The sequence below is a fragment of the Poecilia latipinna genome, unplaced genomic scaffold (genome assembly GCF_001443285.1).
Source record: "Poecilia latipinna isolate Pla-1442-1.1 unplaced genomic scaffold, P_latipinna-1.0 Scaffold1568, whole genome shotgun sequence".
Classification (NCBI taxonomy): domain Eukaryota; kingdom Metazoa; phylum Chordata; class Actinopteri; order Cyprinodontiformes; family Poeciliidae; genus Poecilia; species Poecilia latipinna.
Window position 1 is genome coordinate 97337 of NW_015114184.1, and position 19328 is coordinate 116664.

The 19328-nt window shown below is 38.2% G+C and overlaps 2 protein-coding genes across 3 annotated transcripts in view; both read left to right on the forward strand.

The window, feature by feature from the left end:
- Positions 1-762: 762 nt before the first annotated feature.
- On the forward strand, positions 763-3462 carry LOC106963691 (zona pellucida sperm-binding protein 3-like). The gene is made up of 8 exons (XM_015058738.1): positions 763-1257; positions 1380-1498; positions 1674-1777; positions 2169-2346; positions 2458-2575; positions 2661-2743; positions 3020-3216; positions 3331-3462. Exons 1-8 carry the CDS (start codon positions 841-843, stop codon positions 3390-3392), a joined length of 1278 nt encoding a protein of 425 aa, XP_014914224.1. The 5' UTR covers positions 763-840; the 3' UTR covers positions 3393-3462.
- A 1160-nt stretch (positions 3463-4622) lies between these two features.
- mapk8ip2 (mitogen-activated protein kinase 8 interacting protein 2) overlaps positions 4623-19328 on the forward strand; it is a 36056-nt gene continuing 21350 nt past the window's right edge. Inside the window, exons 1-2 of one of the 2 annotated variants that reach the window (XM_015058723.1) lie at positions 4623-5129; positions 15329-15434. In XM_015058723.1, coding sequence (XP_014914209.1) covers positions 5065-5129; positions 15329-15434 — 171 coding nt within the window. In that variant the 5' untranslated portion in view covers positions 4623-5064. The remainder of the gene's footprint in view (positions 5130-15328; positions 15435-19328) is intronic. The other variant, XM_015058722.1, reaches the window with a different exon arrangement.

A 19328-nucleotide genomic window follows, 5' to 3' on the forward strand; every position in this document is an offset into this window, starting at 1 on the left:
GTGTGTGTGTGTGTGTGTGTGTGTGTGTGTGTGTGTGTGTGTGTGTGTGTGTGTGTGTGTGTGTGTGAGAGAGAGAGAGAGAAAGACACATACTGTTGTGTTACAATAGTTGGTAATATGATGAATTAGTTTCTTCCTAAAATCGATTATTTGTAACTGGCCTTACTTGTTTTTATTGTTTTTAATTATTATTTTAATAATGAAGACACAGAATAATAAATATCACAATAAATAGGTAAAGGAAAATGTCAGCTTTTGTTATTTTCTCTACTCTTTCCCTAATGCCAGTTTTGTTTTCTCAGTCATTTTTTTTTTTTTTACGAAACCAAAGCCTTACGATAGCTCCTGTACTTGGCAGGTGGAAGCGACACTCTTTCACACTGATCATGATTTGGGGGTTATTGATTCCCTTTAACAAAATTTGACTTGGCAATGCACTTTGATCTGTTTGCTCTGGGCAGGAATACCTAATGCTGGGTCACTCTGACTTTTTCTGACCTGTTTTTAATTTCAGTTTGCCAGTGTTTTTATGTGTGTTGTTCAATCCAAGACAATGTGCTTCATAAAAATAATAATGACCTTGTGCTCAGTGTATTTATTTTATTGCCTAATCTACTGTCAGTTTCAGGGGCTGTCGTAATTTTTGAGTTAGAGCCGGCATAATTTAAGTGGTCAAGATCCATCTCTGTAGCTAAGAAGAGGCAGGTACATGTGATGGGGCAGGCTAGGAGGCGGGATTGTAATACAAGTAAACAGACTCGCTCTATTATAAAAGCAGGTGCACAATTCCACATTCTCTAAAGCATCTGGTGAGCTCCTCAGATTACTTGTTGTGAAGCCATGATCGTGAAATTAATTGCCATTTGCGTTGTGGTGCTGGTCTCTTTTGGCAGCTTCTGTGATGCAACACCTGGTATACCATCACCTCCCAAACAACCACTTCAGCAATCCCACCAGCATTTGCAGACATTTGAGAAAGAGCTCACCTGGAAATACCCTGATGATCCCCAGCCTGACCCCAAGCCAAATGTGCAGTTTGAGCTGAGATATCCAGCAACGGTTCCTGCTGCAACCGTTGCTGTTGACTGCAGAGAAGCCGTAGCTCACGTGGAGGCCAAGATGGACCTGTTTGGCATCGGACAGCCCATCAATCCAAGCGACCTCGTCTTGGGTAACTGTCCACATACTGGAGAAGACCCTGTCGCTCAAGTGCTGATTTATGAAGTCGAACTGCATAAATGTGGAAGCCAGCTAACTGTAAGAAACAGATTTTTTTTCTGGGAAAAAAACAAAACAAAAACTATCATAGATGTTTATTAGAATTTTGTAAGATATGTTTATGTTTGATCGCTAATTGTTTTAATGTATGTCTTTTCTAGATGACAGATGATGCCCTGGTCTACACCTACTTTCTCAACTATAGCCCTTCAAATTTGGGTATTACTCCAATTGTAAGAACCACCCAAACTCCTGTGATTGTGGAATGTCACTACCCAAGGTGAGTAGAGCAAAGTCAAAGAGTTTGGTGACTCTAGATGTAACATACAACCTCTAAAGAAAACTCAGAACTTACTAAAGGCTTAATCCCCATTATAATTTTTGATGCAAAGGGCACATTGGTCTGAGAATAATAGTTGAATTCTACATTTTAATTAAATTATTTTCCCCTTCAGAAAGCACAATGTGAGCAGTCTTCCTCTTGAACCCGTGTGGGTCCCTTTCTCTGCAGTTAAGATGGCTGAGGAGTTCCTGTATTTCACTATGAAACTTATGACTGGTGAGCTTGACAAAAATTAACAACTATTTTAGCTGTGCAAATTACAAAGCCAAATACAAAGATAATTGTATGTATAAAATTGGAGAAATTGTAGCACTTGTTGATGTGAGGTCACAGCATCTAAAAGAAGAACCATCCCTTCCTTAAAAATTGAACTGTTAGCCACTAGTTTCCATAAATGCCATCTGCAGAACAAATGCACATCAATTTGGCTGGTTTCTGCTGCCAAATGTCTACTAAGTTGTTGCTAGGCTACACTGCATGACTTCAAATGCATTTAAGTTGATCACAGATTGTGTTCTGATAAATCTGTGATATCCGAGAACAAATCTATTTCAGTTGATTTAAAAACATAAATAAATAAAAACTATCACTGCTAATCTTTGCACAGATGACTGGCTTAATGAAAGGCCAAGCTACCAGTATTTCCTTGGAGACCTGATCCGTATAGAGGTCACCGTCAAGCAGTACTTCCATGTACCCCTGCGTGTTTACGTGGACAGATGCGTGGCTACCCTCTCACCTGATGCAACTTCCAGCCCCTATTATGCTTTCCTTGATAACTTTGGGTAAAGTATTACTTACAGTTATGAGAACTTGTTCACAAGAGCAGTAAAGGTAAATGTAACACAGAAAACAAATTTGCTACACTTCATTTGCTTTATTTTGCATAAGTGCAGGTGTTTGATTGATGCCAGGATCACAGTCTGTGACTCAAGGTTCATGGCTCGCACTGAAGAGAATAAACTTCAGTTCCAGTTGGAGGCCTTCAGGTTCCAGAATCCCGATAGTGGATTGGTATGCATCACTCAGACCAAGTCAAATTATATATTTTTATATTGTACCATATATTATTAACCCTGGTCCTCCTTTGCTTTAACAGATCTACATTACCTGCCACTTGAAGGCAACAACTACTGCCCATCCCATAGACGGCCAGCACAGAGCTTGTTCCTACATTGGCGGGTGAGTATGCTTGCACACTTAAATGGACTAAATATAGTAATATAGTGTTTTTCTATTCCTTTTGACCACTCTTACCACTTTGCACTAGAGTAAATTTGTTCATTTGCACTCACCAATGCTCACACATTCATTCACAAGCACATTCGGCATCTTAGTGTTAAGTGCCTTCCCCAGAGGCACATCAGAGGAAGAAGCTGGAATCAAACCTTCAACTTTTCAATTGCAAGTCAATTACTCTTTCCACTAATCTGCAGTCGCTGACATTTCTGTCCCCAGATGGAGAGAGGCTAGTGGAGTTGATCCAGCTTGTGCTTCTTGTGAGTCTGGTGATGTGATATCGTATACCGCTCCAGGAGTTGCATTCGGTAACCCCCTCGTCATTACCAGTGATGGTGGAGGAGGACAACAAACTCCTCAAGTCCCTTATAATCTCCCATTTTCAAGGAAAGCTCGTGATGTGACCCAACCTGAACGTATGTGCTTTAGAACACTTTTTCTGAATGACATGATCTTGTCTAAACAGACATTACATTAACAGATCAACCATGATTTCTGCATACCTAATGGATTTTTTTTTTTTCGTTCAGTTTTGGAATGGGAAGGCGATGTCACTCTGGGTCCCATCCCCATCATGGAGAAGAAACTCTGACAAGCAGAAGTGTCGCATGATTTGCCTCTGTAGCCGTGAACACCAAAATAAACAGTATCATTGGTTCATATCTCTGTCTATGACAGCTGTTCTTGAACGTGTAACAACATCAGTCTCTTAAATCAACCTAAAATTTCAACAACTTACTAAAAAAATACATAATTTAAATTAACTTCTATGTAATGCCATTGAGTCCAATTGGGTCCATGTGTGTTTTATTTTTTATTTCAATTTTGAGTTTTAGGTTGTCTCTGCTGAATGACACTCGCAAGCGCAATGAATGAGTGAATAGGTATTTACTGACCTCGTGTGGCAGAAAATGTGCATTGTATTGTTTTGTGAGGTTCAGCACCACTTGCAATGAACAGCAAGCAACCAAAAAGGCTTATTCAGTCAATACATTAATTGAATTAATTCAATTAATTTATTAAATTATTAATAAATACATTTATTGATAAAAAATTTTTTTATTATCACTTATTAATAAGTTAATAAATAATTCATTTGCAGCTTATTTATCTTGATTTATCTCAAAAAGCTAAATGCTTTAGTACCTTATTCTGGTTCGTATTTTGAAAACTAACATTTTTATTTCCTTTATAAAAAAGTACAATAGGTCGTTCTATCTCTTTACAACTGCTTTGCTAAACACAATCTCCAGAATTTTATAAATTAGTAATATTGTAGGAACACAATGTATTGTCCTGAGGTCTACTCAAAGGTATCACAGTAAAGGCTACTAATTCACACCACTTTTGATACCTTGTAAAATAAATTAATAAAAATTATGCACCATTTGTCTTTTTCTGGCACCTAAAATATCCTGAGAGTCAAACTATGGAAAAGTTAGAGGGTTGTTCTACCATTGCAAGATGCGGTATTTAGTCTTTGCAGTGTGCTACCATATTATGCTCGTGGTCGGCATTAACAGCATGTGAACGATGCTGTCTTGAGTACTCAAAAAAAAAGATCTGTTGTGCTTAACACCACCGTCTCCAGACCTAATCGTCTCTTTTTTTTTTAATCAGGGAATGTCACTTTAAACGTTTGTCATGTTAAAGTAGAAGAAGAAAAAAATAATAATCTCATCTTAGATTGTTTTCTGTAGCACAGTTTGGGCTCAAAGCCTACCCTCCTTCTGGGACAGCCTGCTCACGCAGCAGCGACACTGACGTTATATTGTCTCTGCTCGTCCGCACCTCCTCCTCCTCCTTCCTCCCCACCCCTCCCTCCGCCTCTGCCTGTCTCCGCACTGCTGCCCCCCTTGCTGCTGCTGGGTGTCACAGGCAGCATCGCGGCAGCAGACATTTGGCGAGCAAATCGAGGACTGCGGTCAAACCAGCTGCGCGCTTCATGCCTCCCGTGGACATTTCAGGGAAACACGGGAAAATCCGCGGCGTTGCACGCTGCCTCTCAGGACCCACTTTTTGTTTTTTTGTTTTTGGCTCCCCTCTGGTCCCAATTGTGCGTGGATGCTTCACTGCAGATTTGATGGTGCTGAGCAGGCTTGTCTGATTGTGAAGGCTTGCGGCCAGGCGGGCATTTGCGGGGCCGCGGAGAAAGACCCCGTCGTCCAGGTTTTCTGCGTCCCTCCTCTGCACCGTGATTGTTCATGGACTGCCGCTGCGCTCCGTGATTTTCTGCAGTCTCTCTGAGTCATTTGTAGTAGAAGATGGCGGACAGGGCTGAGATGTTTTCTCTATCCACTTTCCATTCCCTCTCTCCGCCTGGCTGCAGGTAAGAGCTTTCACCAGGAGTGACAGTAGAGTGATGATGTGACAGGGTGATAAAAGGAGGGGGGGTGGAAATAACGAAACACAAGACAGTGTACAAGAATGTCACTTTTATGCAAATGACTGTAGGAAAACACGCATTTCTGGATTGGTTATAGATATTTGGAATAACCTGCTGTGTATAGGCCTGCTAGTGTTTCAGCCCCCTGATGCTGCTTCCCTAGCAGCACTGAATGACTTCATGTATACTTTCTAATATTTACGGCACGTTTTCTTATCAAACCTAAAGTGTAAAACAAAGCACAGAACAAAACCTATTGCAAATGTTAGATTCTAAACTGTCGCGACAGCCACCCGTTTGCGCATCCTCTGTGTGAGGCCCACGCCCTGTTGAGTCCAACCCCAGCAAGGGCATGATGCTGAACAATGATTTACGGAAGTCACTCTGATGATGATGCTGTTTTAAATGCATCCCGCAACAAATCTACAAGGTTTTATTTGATCTTGCCTCAGCACAACAGGGAATAGGATGAGATCTGTAACTTGCAGCAGTTTCAATGAAACAACTAAAGCGTTTTGTTTATGTTGAAAAGACACAGACCTATGCTGTCCATGTTGTTGAGCATGGGTGAGGTCGTCCTTATGTTGTCCATATCAGATTTTCTTCCCCCATCCCCCCTCCACACACACACACACACACACACACACACAAACACAACCAAAACAAATTTCTGAGCAGTACATTTTAGTTGGGCTTTAACTAGTTTACATAGTCTCATTTCTAAGGCTGTCTTGATCTGAAAAGTTCATAATGGCCATAATACATACAAAATAAACAAACACAGACCTACAAACGCAACTATACTGTAAAATCCAATTTGTTTTCTTTTCTCTTTATACTTAAAAACAATATGGAAACTCATTGCATCAGAACACATATTAAAATGTTGCTTTTACTATGTAAATGACAAAATAATAGGTGGTGGGCCTGGAAGCTGCACTGCTCTGAAAAGGCCAGAGTACATGTCAAAGTAAGGTCCGTCTTGAATCACTGCACAGATGAAGCTTTGAGGTCTACTTTTTCACCTTAAACATCTTAGGACTGATTTTAGTTACAAATTAAAACAGTGTTTCAGAAAGTGAAAACTTTCTTCACCTTCTCCATCTCCTGCTGCTGGTGTCAGAATGAATTGTGGCAAGCTGGCTGATCCACACTGTCACATAATACCTTTTCACATTACTTCAAAATAACCTAATTCAATTTTAAAACTTTTGACCTCAAAAGGCCCTCAGCTTATTTAAACTTAGAGTTTCTTATATCTATGTGAAATTATTTATTCTATTGAAGTCAACCTTTTAACTTCACAATACATTCAAATGTTTACAGGACTTATTTGAGTGCTAGCAAAAGCTTGAACAAAATCAAGTTTAACAATTTACAGTGCACATGCCTCTGTTTTTGCATTCTTAAATAATATGTTGCTCATAAAGTTGGGTCTCTTCTCATGAAATTTGTGTAACAATGCAAATTATTTTTATAGATCAAGTGTTAGCTTAGCCACTGCCTTCCTGTGCAATTCCGCTTGATCAAAATCTTGCTTCACAGACAGTCTGGACTTTCTCCTATTTACTTGGATTCCCACGGTAGAATTTCTTCCAGGGCAATCAGCGAACAGGAGAAGTTGTGAATGATCACGTTAATTTTCTGCGCTGTTTTAGAATTGTAGTCTGTTTTAGCAACAGCAGTGGAGGAAGTGAACGTAGCCATTCAGTCCGTTTTGGCCACGCTTCCAAATATTGATTAAACATTAACAGCCGCCTCGTTTGGACTGGCACTTCTCTCTTCGCAGTAGAGGATGGTTGTTTACAGCGCAGGCAATTTCCAGTCAGCTCCATAGCATCGAGTTGCCGCATTACAAACGTCACGGACAAACGTTAGCGATTGGGTAACATTTAAAACTTCCACACCTCCAAGAAAAATAGTTTCTTAATAGCCGAGATCCCAGAGCCTCTGTACGAAGGAAACAGCGTGGAACAGGGGGCTGTTTTTTTTTTTTTTTTTTTTTTTTTTCTACCAGGCTAATCAAGTGTAGATCTTTTCAAAATTTTGAAAATTTAACCATAAGAATGCATTTGAAGTTAAGGTTTATCCATATTTATGTGAAACAGTGTGGAGTAAACATTTTGTTTTATGGATCACAAAATGTACACTTTAATAAATCTGAAATCCATGTAGAACAATCCAGGTCATGATTTCTTTGGATTAGAAACAATAAAAGACAGTCCATAATTCCTTTTAAAAAATGTTAAATTACCCTTAAATATAGATCTAAATAAGAAATTTTGACTGATTCATTAGTCTCCAGTGATATATCTCAGCTTCATTGCACTGGAGGTGTGTACTTAAGACTTGGATGGCTTAATCATTGAGACAAGAATGAGTTCTTGTGCTGCCAACTGATAGGATGGCACCCTGGGTGGTGTGCCATATCTCTAATTTAGAAAATTTCCACCGTTCATATGCTGCAATATGGGTTGCAGAGACTTGATTGCAGAAATGGCTGCACATAATAGTAAATTAGGGGAAAGAGTATGATTGTACATATTTGTCAGGATAGGAGAGTCACTGATACATAAACTGCCTCAGGATCTCATCGACCATCCCTGCTCCCATATGGCCAATGGGTCTACAGAAACAATCACATTAGCCAGTCATTCCTGCTGGGTTTTCAATCCAGGTCATGTACTCATGTGGGATTAGCTCAGTCTCAAAGATGGATCATGTAAAATCAATGTGACTGATTTTTTTCCACTGACCTTAAAGTTCAAATCAAATTGTTGGGATCAATATTTTAGATTTGCAGCTTTGGCAGGAAGCCAGAGCAAGAAGTGTATCACATAGCTAAAGTATCAAAAAGTTCTTGTATACTTTGGACCTGTGCGTTCTGCATGTGACAGAATCCAGATACATGTAAAGGTTTTCTCATTTAATTCTCAGAGTAACATATGCCAAGATTTTAAAAAGTTACAAAATCAAAACTACTACACGACACCTTCATTAAGGTTTAAAGGCACCTTAAGCCTTATTATTTCTAAGGTTTAAAGTGCTTTTGCCGAGATGCCAGAGAGAGGTTTTGCTCGCTGCCTACCAATCCCCTTCCACTACCTTTTGCCTTGCATTGCTTGTCAACTGGCTGAAAGAAAGTTGTTATATTTGCTTACAACAAAGACAAGTTTAACTATTTGGATATATGCCATGTTGTGAAAAATGCACAGTCTTGGAGTGGTAACTAAACTGGCACCTTTATTTGCACGACCTTGCAAATATATCAGTGCATATACTATATTAATATCGCATATGACTTTTTGACATGGATATACAGATTTCAGATGTCACAAATATAAATTTTGCATGCCAATAAGATATTCTCCTGGAGGATGAATTGTGTGTTACCTCTGCAGTCGCTCACACATGACCCAGATGATAGCGCTCAACTTCCTGAAGCTCACAAAGAGAAAAGGAAACACGAGGAAACTAGGAATTTATCACAGCTGAATGAGTGACAGTCATTGCAATATTTAGCAAGGACATTGTCATTAGATTGTTTTCTAATAATGTGCAGCCCAGCTGTCACCCGTCAGTCCAAGGCAGTGCTGTTGTAAAACTGCAATTGGCAAGTCTATGTAGCAAAATCAAAATAAGAAAAATGAAACCGTTTTATCTGAGCCCAAGGTCACAATTTCACGAAAATCTCAAACTGGCCCAGGACTTTTCATATGTATTTATTCAGCCGATCGGATTCCCAATCTGTCAAATTTTATTTTAGCGTTTGTTTTCCTGTTTTCATCAGAGGTGTTGGTGGTGTGGTAATCTGCCTTACATAACCCTGACTCTGTTCCCAGTCGGCAACATAATCCTTTAAAGGGGCCATCAATTTTCTGAGCCGCAGAAATTTATAACTAACGGTAATTCCTTCTGCACTGAGGGAAACCTCTTTGTGCTGGAAGTTTAAACCTTAATAGATGAGTTCAGGTCATTTATCAAGTTTTTTTTGTTTGTTTGTTTGTTTATTTTTGCAATTATGTATAAGAAGGAGACCCCACCTTGTGCTGATGAGAAAATGTATACTTTCAGCTCACAGTAAAAAAATGAGTTTGTATTGCTCTCGGTTGTGGTAATTCTTTATTTTTAAATGTTTGTAAAGGAAATTGCTTTTATTGTTTGTTTTAAAATGTCCCCTGCTGTTTTAATAAAGGCCTTATCGTGACATCAGTCCTAAGGGCCAGTTCTATGCATTATCATGGGAAAAAATGTGTGTTGCTGGTTTGGGTAGATTAGTTGAAGCAGCGTTGAGAAGGTAACTAGTTATCCTTGTTTTTATTAGACGTTAATTTAGGTGGCCAATTGTACATTTCAATCAGATCCGATTGAGTGAGGTTCAAAAACAGCCTTAAGGACTGTGTTAGATGGTGCTGCTCATTTCCCCTATCCTCCATTTACTACTTTTACAGTTTTGAAAGGAGAAAAACTGCAATTCATATTTCACATTTGGGATGTTTTGTGAATATTTTTCTGTCATTGTTTTTATAGTAGGCTACTGCAAGGAAATGCCGCTGCATGACTCCAGTAGCCATCAAAATGTCACAGTTGTTGTTTTTTTTTTTTTTTAAATCTGAGTCATAATTTCGAGTCATTTTAATTCTGCAGTATATTCAGTAAACTCTACATTATTCTTAAATATCAGTTATCCAGTAAACTTCAAACTCACAGCTTGTTCTGAGTCTGGTGGAACAGTACTGGGAAATGTGTAGTATTTCCACAAACTGCGTCCTGATTTCTTTTACTCCAACCCCGTTCAGTGTGAACCTCATGTTTATTAACTGATGCTCTACTTTTGCTTTCCAACTCTTTGAAGGCAGCTGGCAGAAGCTGAGAGGGGGGTTGGGAGTACTGGTGGGTATGGTTACTATGGAGTAAGAAGCTTAACTCAAATACAGATTCATTTTAGCCTAATGCGCTCCATCCCTGCCAACCCTCCACTGTCTCTGCATCCCATTTTAAGTGTTTTTGTGTTTCCCATTTCTCTCCTTGTCTCTTCGTTATTTCCCCCTGTCAAAGAACAGTTCAATAAGGACCGTTAATTTGTCCATGATTTACTTTACTTGTGGATGACGACGCTGAGTGGATCCCTAGTAACTGCAGCGTTTACATCACATTTCATGATTCCATTAATCCAAATCCAGATCAATCCACATGGTATCATCTGTATCCAGTGTGCATCATCATCATCATCTTCGCCACCTTTAGCTCAACATGTTGTGATATTCACATTCGGCTCAAACACAGACAACTGAGAGCTCTTTATCAGGGTGAAGCTATGACTCATTCAACAATGATGTGTGTGTGTGTGTGTATGTGTGTGTGTGTGCGCACGCGCACGCGTGTCCTTACCAGAAACAGTCACTTAATAGTCAGAAAAAAATGATCTTATTAATGATTCAGAGGTAACCACATCGAATATCTGTGGCCTTTAAAGATGATGTCATAGCAAAGACTGTCTTGTGGTTGAAGGGAAGCTTAATTAAAACAAAGACTGTAGTCTCTGTGTTTTTACTTTAATACTGTTATCAGATATGTTGCTATTAATATATTTTTGTCATTCATCTATACTGTACGTGATGTTTTATTGGTTGTTATTCATTCTAATTCTTTACAGAGACAAAGGGTGTCGAAATGATAAGTGTGAAGAGTGAGGATTATAAGACTGATGCTTGCTGCAGCTAGCATTACCCATTATTGATCGCTCTTCTAATGCTTCCAGAACTGCACTGAGAAACTTACTGGTTGATGGGCTTTTTTTTCTGAGAGCTTCCAATTTTAATTTTTTATTTTTATTTTTTATTTTTGTAATACTCTGACTTAATGTTGGGAAGCTCCTCTTTCCTTCCAGGAAGTAGTAGATTAATCAAATAAACAAACAAAAAAACTAAAAAAAATATATTTCTAATGAAATTTGTCCTTTTCTTTGGCAATATATTGAAATATTAAAACATGATACACATTACTGAACAGGCTTGTTAAAACACCATCCAGCTGATTTGGAATTTGAGTTTATGCTATCTTGACACATATCTTGTATATCTTTGTTCTTACAAATATTAGAAGCAGTTAGGTTTTGCAGTCGTTTTTAAATAAATTCCTATATTATTGCAATAGCAAGTTAGAAACCTTCACAACCTTTTATCTTGATAGCTTTTACAATTTTTTTTTAATGCAAAATCACCAGTGTACCAATTATTTGAAACTCTTAAAATTCGTCTAAAATAATATGTGATTTTTACTTGATTGTTTTCCCTGGATTATAAATACAAGGTGGCAAAAATACAATTTATCCAGCTGCTCTTCAAAACATTGTGCAATTCATGTCTCTCCGGTCTTTATGAAGGTGGGAAATGGATACAAATTAAAGGTCTACTCACAAAAAATTTCCACAGCAAATGGAGCTATGTCACACAAGTTTAAATGTGGTTTATTTTGCCACCACTCAGTGAGGAGGAAGGCAGTGGATGTCAAATAATAACCTAAGTGCCTGGTTAGAGACCGTCAGCAAAGAGGAGCATGTTGGGGTTGACTACTCTCCCCTAAGGCTATTTATTCTAAGCCTTTTGTGCACATCGTCCAGAGGGGTGTCAGCACTTGAAGAGGTTACTGTATAACTCCACTCTGAGACATCCAGGCCACCGTAGCACTTTGCTGTGATGCGTTAACTGACAAGAAGAAAAGCGAAAAACAAATATGTTTATGTGAAGGTGCCCTATCAAGCGAGTCAAACTGATTGTCCCGCTGAGCCATCAATACATCAACTGCAGCTGTTAAATATCACTTTTCATGGCTGAAGATTATACATCTGAGCCTAAACGCTGTGAGCCCTAAATGGTTTAGTGAATTTTTTTTGCACTCTCAAATCAGTGTAGATGCATTGTCTTAAAAAAATGTTTTCATGAATTTGTAAGTAAATAATAAATGCATCAATATTTTATAACAAGGGACCTGTGAGGATCTGAACATTATATAATGTAGTTGAAAATGATGCAGAAAATGATGCAGATAATGAAAATGTAAATAGTGACAGTGAATCAAAGCTGCTTCTAAACTGTTGTTTTAATGTAGCCTGACTTATTTCAGCCAGATGGAGATTTTTTGCTTCAATTTAAAAGCAGAAAAAAACATTAAGGGTAAGTGAAATTAAAACTTACTGCTGCTCTAATGTCAACACTGCACTAGAACTGCATCATTCCTGATAAATACTCCACATCTCTTTGGAGGGAATTTTAGGGGAAACTTTTGGTCTGGTTATTGCTCTGTGTCTGCAAAATTTACTGACACAGATTTCTAAGATATATAAGGAAAATGGGGCCACACTTTGCTGTGACAATACAAACGGAAAACAAAATGGTGCCTGTAAACAAGGAGGAGGTAGAAGTTAGAGAAGACTGGAAAAGAGAGAGAGCGTAAGAGAGAAAAGATATGAGAAACAGTTGTCGATGTTAAAAGGTTGCTTGTTTTATGATTCTGTCTATGAATCTGAAAGATGACTATGGTTTTCAAAAACAGTATGTGTCTCTGGAAGGGACAGTTTTTGCCTTAATCGTTTCTTCTCTGCACCTCTTCCTTTAATTCAAAGCTTCTGATTTCAGAGCTTAATGAGTCATAGGAATATCTGCTAGTGCTTATTCATTATAATATACCCTTCCACACGTACACCTGCATGTATGAACACACCTTTCCTGCAGGGTGTTTAGCAGCACCTTTCTTTCATGAAGTATAGTGAAAGCAATTAATGCGTTTTGACAACTTTTCTGCATTGCTTGCCACACTAATGAACCACAGTCAGTTTGAAGATTTGCTCCACCACATTTTGCGCCTGCTTTAATTGCAACTTCTCTGCTCCACGCACACTTCTTTCTTACACAGCTCTATGTTCTTGCAGCGTAGTACCTTCCTGTCTTATGAGGAAAATAATACATTGCTACAGTTAACGTTGGATCTAAATTTTGGAAACCATTGAATTTATCATATCGCTTAGGACAATATAGATAAATTGCTCTAAGTCGCAACAGAGTATACTGTCGTTTTGAGTGTTCAGGATCACTGTAGTCAACGACTCAATGCATTACCTGGTCTTCCTTCGGTAGACGACTCAAATTGCTATTAAAAGATTGACTGAATTTGATTGTGTTTGTAATCCTCAGATAAGAATCTGACTACAGTTGGCTCCGCCCATTTGCAGAATTTTCTGTCGAATGTAACTCCAAAATATTTGTGCAAAATTCACCTATATGCTGATTTTTTTCTGAACTTTGCGTCAAGGAGATGTGCTGTGGGAAGATGCATCTCTGCCTGCTCTCTGTAGAGCTCTGCTGATCGAGTGTTTCGCTGCATATTTGTGTACTCTTCATGTCTTTGTGTATCTTATTTAGTTGTGGATTCAAATGATGTTTGCGAGGACTCGAGCATATACAGAACAATCTGTTTTAATTAAACAAATAAATGTAATGAATTCATCTGTACTTCTTTAAATAAAAAATGTCCTGTAGATTTTGTAACAGGGAGTGTATTTTGACTTGCCCCATATCCCAAGTGCATGAAAGACATGACGTTTTTAATGTGTTTGTGAAATGGAAAACGTCACAAACACTTAATTCAACAGTTTATTCTTCCAGGTAATAAACTGGAAAAAAAAATCAGATTTTTTCTGCATTTGACCGGATAATTACTGGTCACAGCAGATCATGATAAGATTTTGATCAGTAGGTGATTGACTGGTGCATCATCCACCGGCCAGCACTGAATGTAAACAAATACAAAAAGAAAAAAAAGAAAAAAAACATAGCAAATGTAAGTTTGATGTAAGGTGTTAAAAGTTCTTAAAATTTGATTTAAATGAAAAAAGTAATCATTTCCTTTTTCCAGTGCATTTTTACTCTCTCTGACAGAGACTGTGATAGAGATAAAAGCTTAGTAGCCTTTAATAAGCTGACCAACACTGTGCAGCTACAGGTGGGGGAAAAATCTCGACACTCCTGCACTTTTTTATTCAAATGATTTTTAGGAGCAAAAGTTCTGATGACAAACTAATATGGCTTTGAAACAGTATCTTTTCAACATCTTTAAAGACCTGTTATCTGATCTATGCCCATTTCCACCACAAGGGGAGGCACTTTGATTTTTTTTTCTCTTTTAGCAATTTTGTTCCTTTTGATCCATGAGATGTAATTCAGTGACCTCATCACCCAATTCTCTCTTCTGGTTTCCTCAGCGAGTGCATGTTGTGTTAACTGCAGCATAGCCTGGGCTGTCTCCCTAATTGATCCTGAGCAACATAAATTGAAATGGAAAAATATAGATTGCCATCAATATCTTTATTTTGCCCCCTGCTTTTTCAATGTAATGTTTCACCTTCACATGAATTGGTGTACCTTCATTTCCTCTTTGAGCACTGTTACGCCGTGCGGACATGGAAACCAATCTGACAGGGAGATCTAATCTTGCACCTATAGGTAATATGTAAAGAATCCTCTGCTTTGCAGAAAAGCTGCATTGCAGCACTTCCTTCAATTCATTGCAAGGCAGCTGCTGCAGACTTGGGGAGGCTGCTGGACGTAATGAAGCACAGATGAAATAAAGCCTACACAACCAAACTTCCTTTGGCTCATTACAGGGATGTAGTCACTCTCCTGCTGTGGAGCGATGGTGCTATAAAAGAAAGTTTACAAACTTTAACATGGAACTTCTAGCAATTTCTTACCCGATAAATGTGCAGCATAGTACTCTGTTACAAACTCTATGTGCTGCTGCCTGTCTTGGCCAGGAGTTTTATTTATTTATTCATTTATTTTTTTTTATCTCAATGGTGTTTTAATGATTAAATAAAGGTTAATAATAAGAACTAAACTGCTATTGATCTATCATGTAGTGCACAGTTATTGTATGTGAGCTTGTATTGGGGGTGCTGTGGAAATTTAGAATATGTGACTTGGAAAGCCACTAAGTGAGAGCAGGTTTCACCTGAAACATGGTTTGAGTGTGGAGGGCACAAATCAAACAGACCGCTCTTCTTAAGAGAAAGAACCATTTAGCTGTAATCAGAAGCATTTTTCACAAATGTTTCTTAAATATTGTCTCCCCCTGTGTGTTTCTAGGCCATCCCATGACATCAGCCTAGAGGAGTTTGATGATGAAGATCTCTCAGAAATCACAGACGACTGTGGGATTGGACTCAACTATGACTCTGATCCTTATGAAAAGGTGATACTCTGTTCTATGGTTTTCTAGTTGCTAACATTTTACACGTTTTGTGGAATGTCTCTCTTACATGTTTTATGTGTATTTATATTTGGCCTTCATCAAAGCAAAAAAAATAAAAAATACACTTCTACATGAGTAAGTTTTTGACTCCAAGAACCAGAGCAGTGACTCACAAATCTTAATTAAAACTATAATTACTCTGTTACATTAGAAAGATAATTGGCAAACTATCCATTAGTAAAAAAAACCCCAAAAAGATAAACTGTTGCTGAAGTGGCTATAAGGGATTGAAGAACATTGTTTAACAATGCATTCTCTAAATAAAATGTGGTAAATTACTGCTTTGACTCCCAAAATTCACTTTATTTCATTTTAATTCAAGGAAAGACTTCTTGTAGTTTACCCACTACACCAAGAAGTCAGAGAAAAAATTGATTTTGGTGACATTGAGGTGAACGCAGCTTTCGTCCTGACTTACATGTCTGCTAATGCTTGTATTTACGTTAACTGATTTTTCCAAATCTTAGGGGTGCAGGTATAAGCTGTCTATAAACTAAAATTAAAGCCATGCGATCTGCTATTTTTTCCCCCATGATTTAATTATTAATGTGTAAATTAAAGTAAATGGAACTCTCCGAAGCTGAGCTCAGGTTTAATGGGGAAAAGGCAAACCTTGTTAATGGGTTGGTATTGTTTCATCTTAGGGGAAATAACACACATAATTAAGTATTTATTAAAACTATAAATAATAAAAAAGGACATCTATAAGCATAAATTAATAATTATGTAGTAGATAGTTTGGGTTTCAGATCTGTGGTTTTGAAACAAAGTAGCAAACTTAGTCCATTATACATTTTTATTTAGTGTGATTTTGCAATTAGACTTCAGTAGACCTCCATAGAATAACATTGTCTCCCTCCTATCCAAACGTCGTCCCCTTTTTCAGCTGACGGTCTGGCCTTTTTCCACAGCCCAGAGCCAAGCAGGGACCCCCAGCTTCTTTTCACCTTGCACTTGACATCAAGGTGGATTAATTTTAGTAGCTCAATAAGATCCAAGTGTGTTGTTTTAAAATTTTGTCGAAAGCAGCCAATGAAAACCTCCTAAATATTGAACACAAGACTTTTTGCAACTATTAGCGAAATCTTATTCTGTAGATGGAAAAAAAAACTCAATAATTTGTAGGTCTGCAACTTCCAGTAGCGTTTTGACTGCTCTTTAATTTGCAATGCTTAACAGTTACTAACTACAGAATAATTCAGCATCTTAGAAATAGTAGACAGTATTAAAAGAAAATCATCAAATTATGTTTGAATTGCTTTCCCTATAACGTGAGGCTGAGTTAATTTTGCAGATGTGATAAATTTGCAAGGATGTTGATATGTAAGTTTTTATCAAATCAGAATTGTATTGAGGGGCTTAACCATTCAATGTCCAAATAATAAAACCAGGAGCTGACTTCAGAGAATGACTGGCAAATAACGAGATTACATTACAACAGTTTTGAAGTATACTGTTTTTTTTTTTCCAAGTTCAAGGTCTTGTTTTAGAGTTTTGAACAAGCTGTGGACAATCAGGAATATTTTTTTTTTTTTAATCTTAGGAATTGTTCCGTGTTACCAGAATGTAGTTGGCAACAATTATGACTCAAAAATTTATTTTATAGCAGACTTGCATAAAAAGCCAGTTTTACTGAAAATTGTCTACACAAATATGGTAAGAGAAGCCAAATGTAAGTAGGCACACAAAAAGAAACCAAACTGATACTAAAGGAAACTGTCAATATCACTGAAATTTAAAATGATTAACTATAACGTAGGCTAGCTACGCTACCTGGTATTGGTTGCACAACAATTGCAAATAGGAAAGAAAGCATTTGTGACTTTTAGTCCACTAACTTGAAATTTGGTCAATTATACAGAATTTAACCCTTTCATGCATAGTGGTCACTACAGTGGACAGCTGCCTAAAAGCCATTTTCTTGTGCTTCTTGTGGATTTTTATGTTATAAATGCACACAGACCACTGAAGTGGACACTAATGCATCATAAAATACACCATCAACTACTGGCCATCAGCTGCAAATGCAAGAAATTATTTTTGTTAAATCCAATATGGCCAACAGACGAAAAAGGATGCCAACCGACCCGGTCCCTCCTTCTACTGTAGACGACTCTTACAGGTAAACAAAATATTGTGACATCAGAAAACCCCTAAAGAAGAATACTTTTAAATAACAACTTTGTATTAGGAGAAAATTACAACTGATCACCTAAGATAATAATAATAATAATAATAATAATAATTAATAATTCCTACCTTTTTTTTATGCATTAAGAAAAAAAAAACTTGAAAAAAATCCTGACACAAAGGATCACAATTCATGCATGAAAGGGTTAAATTAAAATGTTATGAAAACTAACTTAAGCAACAAAAGTTAAATAGCTTTGATTAAAGTTTCTGTAGCTATCTTCTTTGGCTGAGGTGTTTGACCACTTTGTACATCATTCTTGACCTGATTAAAGGAAATTTTGTCACCCACCAAATCCACGTCTAAACGAATCTCCATCCTCGACTGGCGGTACATAAAGAACCATGCAATGAACCTTGAATTAATGATTGCGTCATGATCTGTATCTTCCTTCAAGTCCGATCATATTTCTTATAAGTAATGAAGTCATCTGGTTTCAACTGTTCTGTTTGCTTTTGTCTGTCCATCCTGTAGGATGTTAATGTTTTATACTGGTGGCGTAGAGCCACGGCTGCAGCAGAGGCTGAGTGACCCAGTGCAGTTTGCTGCTATGCAGAGACAACCTCCTTCTTTCCCTCCCTCCCAAGTGTGTTTTCCTTCCTCCCCGCACAGAGCGTTGCCTAGAGACAGAGCTTACACTCCCTGCTCCATCCCTGCCACCTTTTTTTTCACTCCTTTTCCTTTAAATCTTACATTCTTCTTCTTTCTCCCCCTATTCCTCTTTTTCTTGACTGGGAATGGAGGATACAGCTCAGGGATTGAGTCTGAGGCTTAAGCTCCCGCCAAAGCGTTGCAGCAGATATTTTGCTTCCTTCCCGTTAATCCTGTAACAAAACACATTTGGAAAGCTCACTTAAAACCGAGCTGTGTGGAAGCCCTCTACAGGAGGAAAGATTATTTAAGAAAAAAACTTTCATCTCGAGACGTCATACGTGGTCCGCTCCCCCATCGACGTTCTCCGCATGGATTTAAACTCCTGTCCGCATCGTCAGACAGCTTGACTGCTCACTTCACAGACATGAAAGCGTAGTTCAGACACAGCGTCGGTCCTTGTTAGGTTACATCATTGCCGAGAGGAGGGATTCTTGCTGACATGGGAAGAATAGGACACACACTCAGATGCCCTCAGAGCGTTCATATGTGCGTGTGTACGTCCAAATAACAAGAAGAGAAAGCCGAGACTAGGAATTACATGGACAGGGTACTTCACATGCTATTTGATTTTGCTTGCATCAGTAAGGTGCATGACAGTTTGTCAGCTCATCATCCCCAGCAGCAGCAGCAGCAGCATTTTATCCCCACTGATCATCACTCTGCTGTGGAAGACAGAGGCTTGTGGGTTTCTTGTCAGTTTGATTTGATCACACTGCGCTTCATGCCTTTGATGTTGAGGAAGAGCGGCCAAGCTAAATAGTGAGATTATCTTTGCGCCCCAATCCAGAGTTTTGATTAATCCTAATTAGTTGTGGGGTTCAGGTCTTAATCTGTATAACTCAGAAGATTGCTGTTATGACAGAGGCACACATGTGATCAAAACAGAAAGTGTTTTTTTTTTTTCTGTTGTATTTGGCTGAAAGCACTCAATGCTATCTGTTTTAATGGAATTCTAACTTTATTGTTAAGTTTTTGATCCAGGGTGCCCT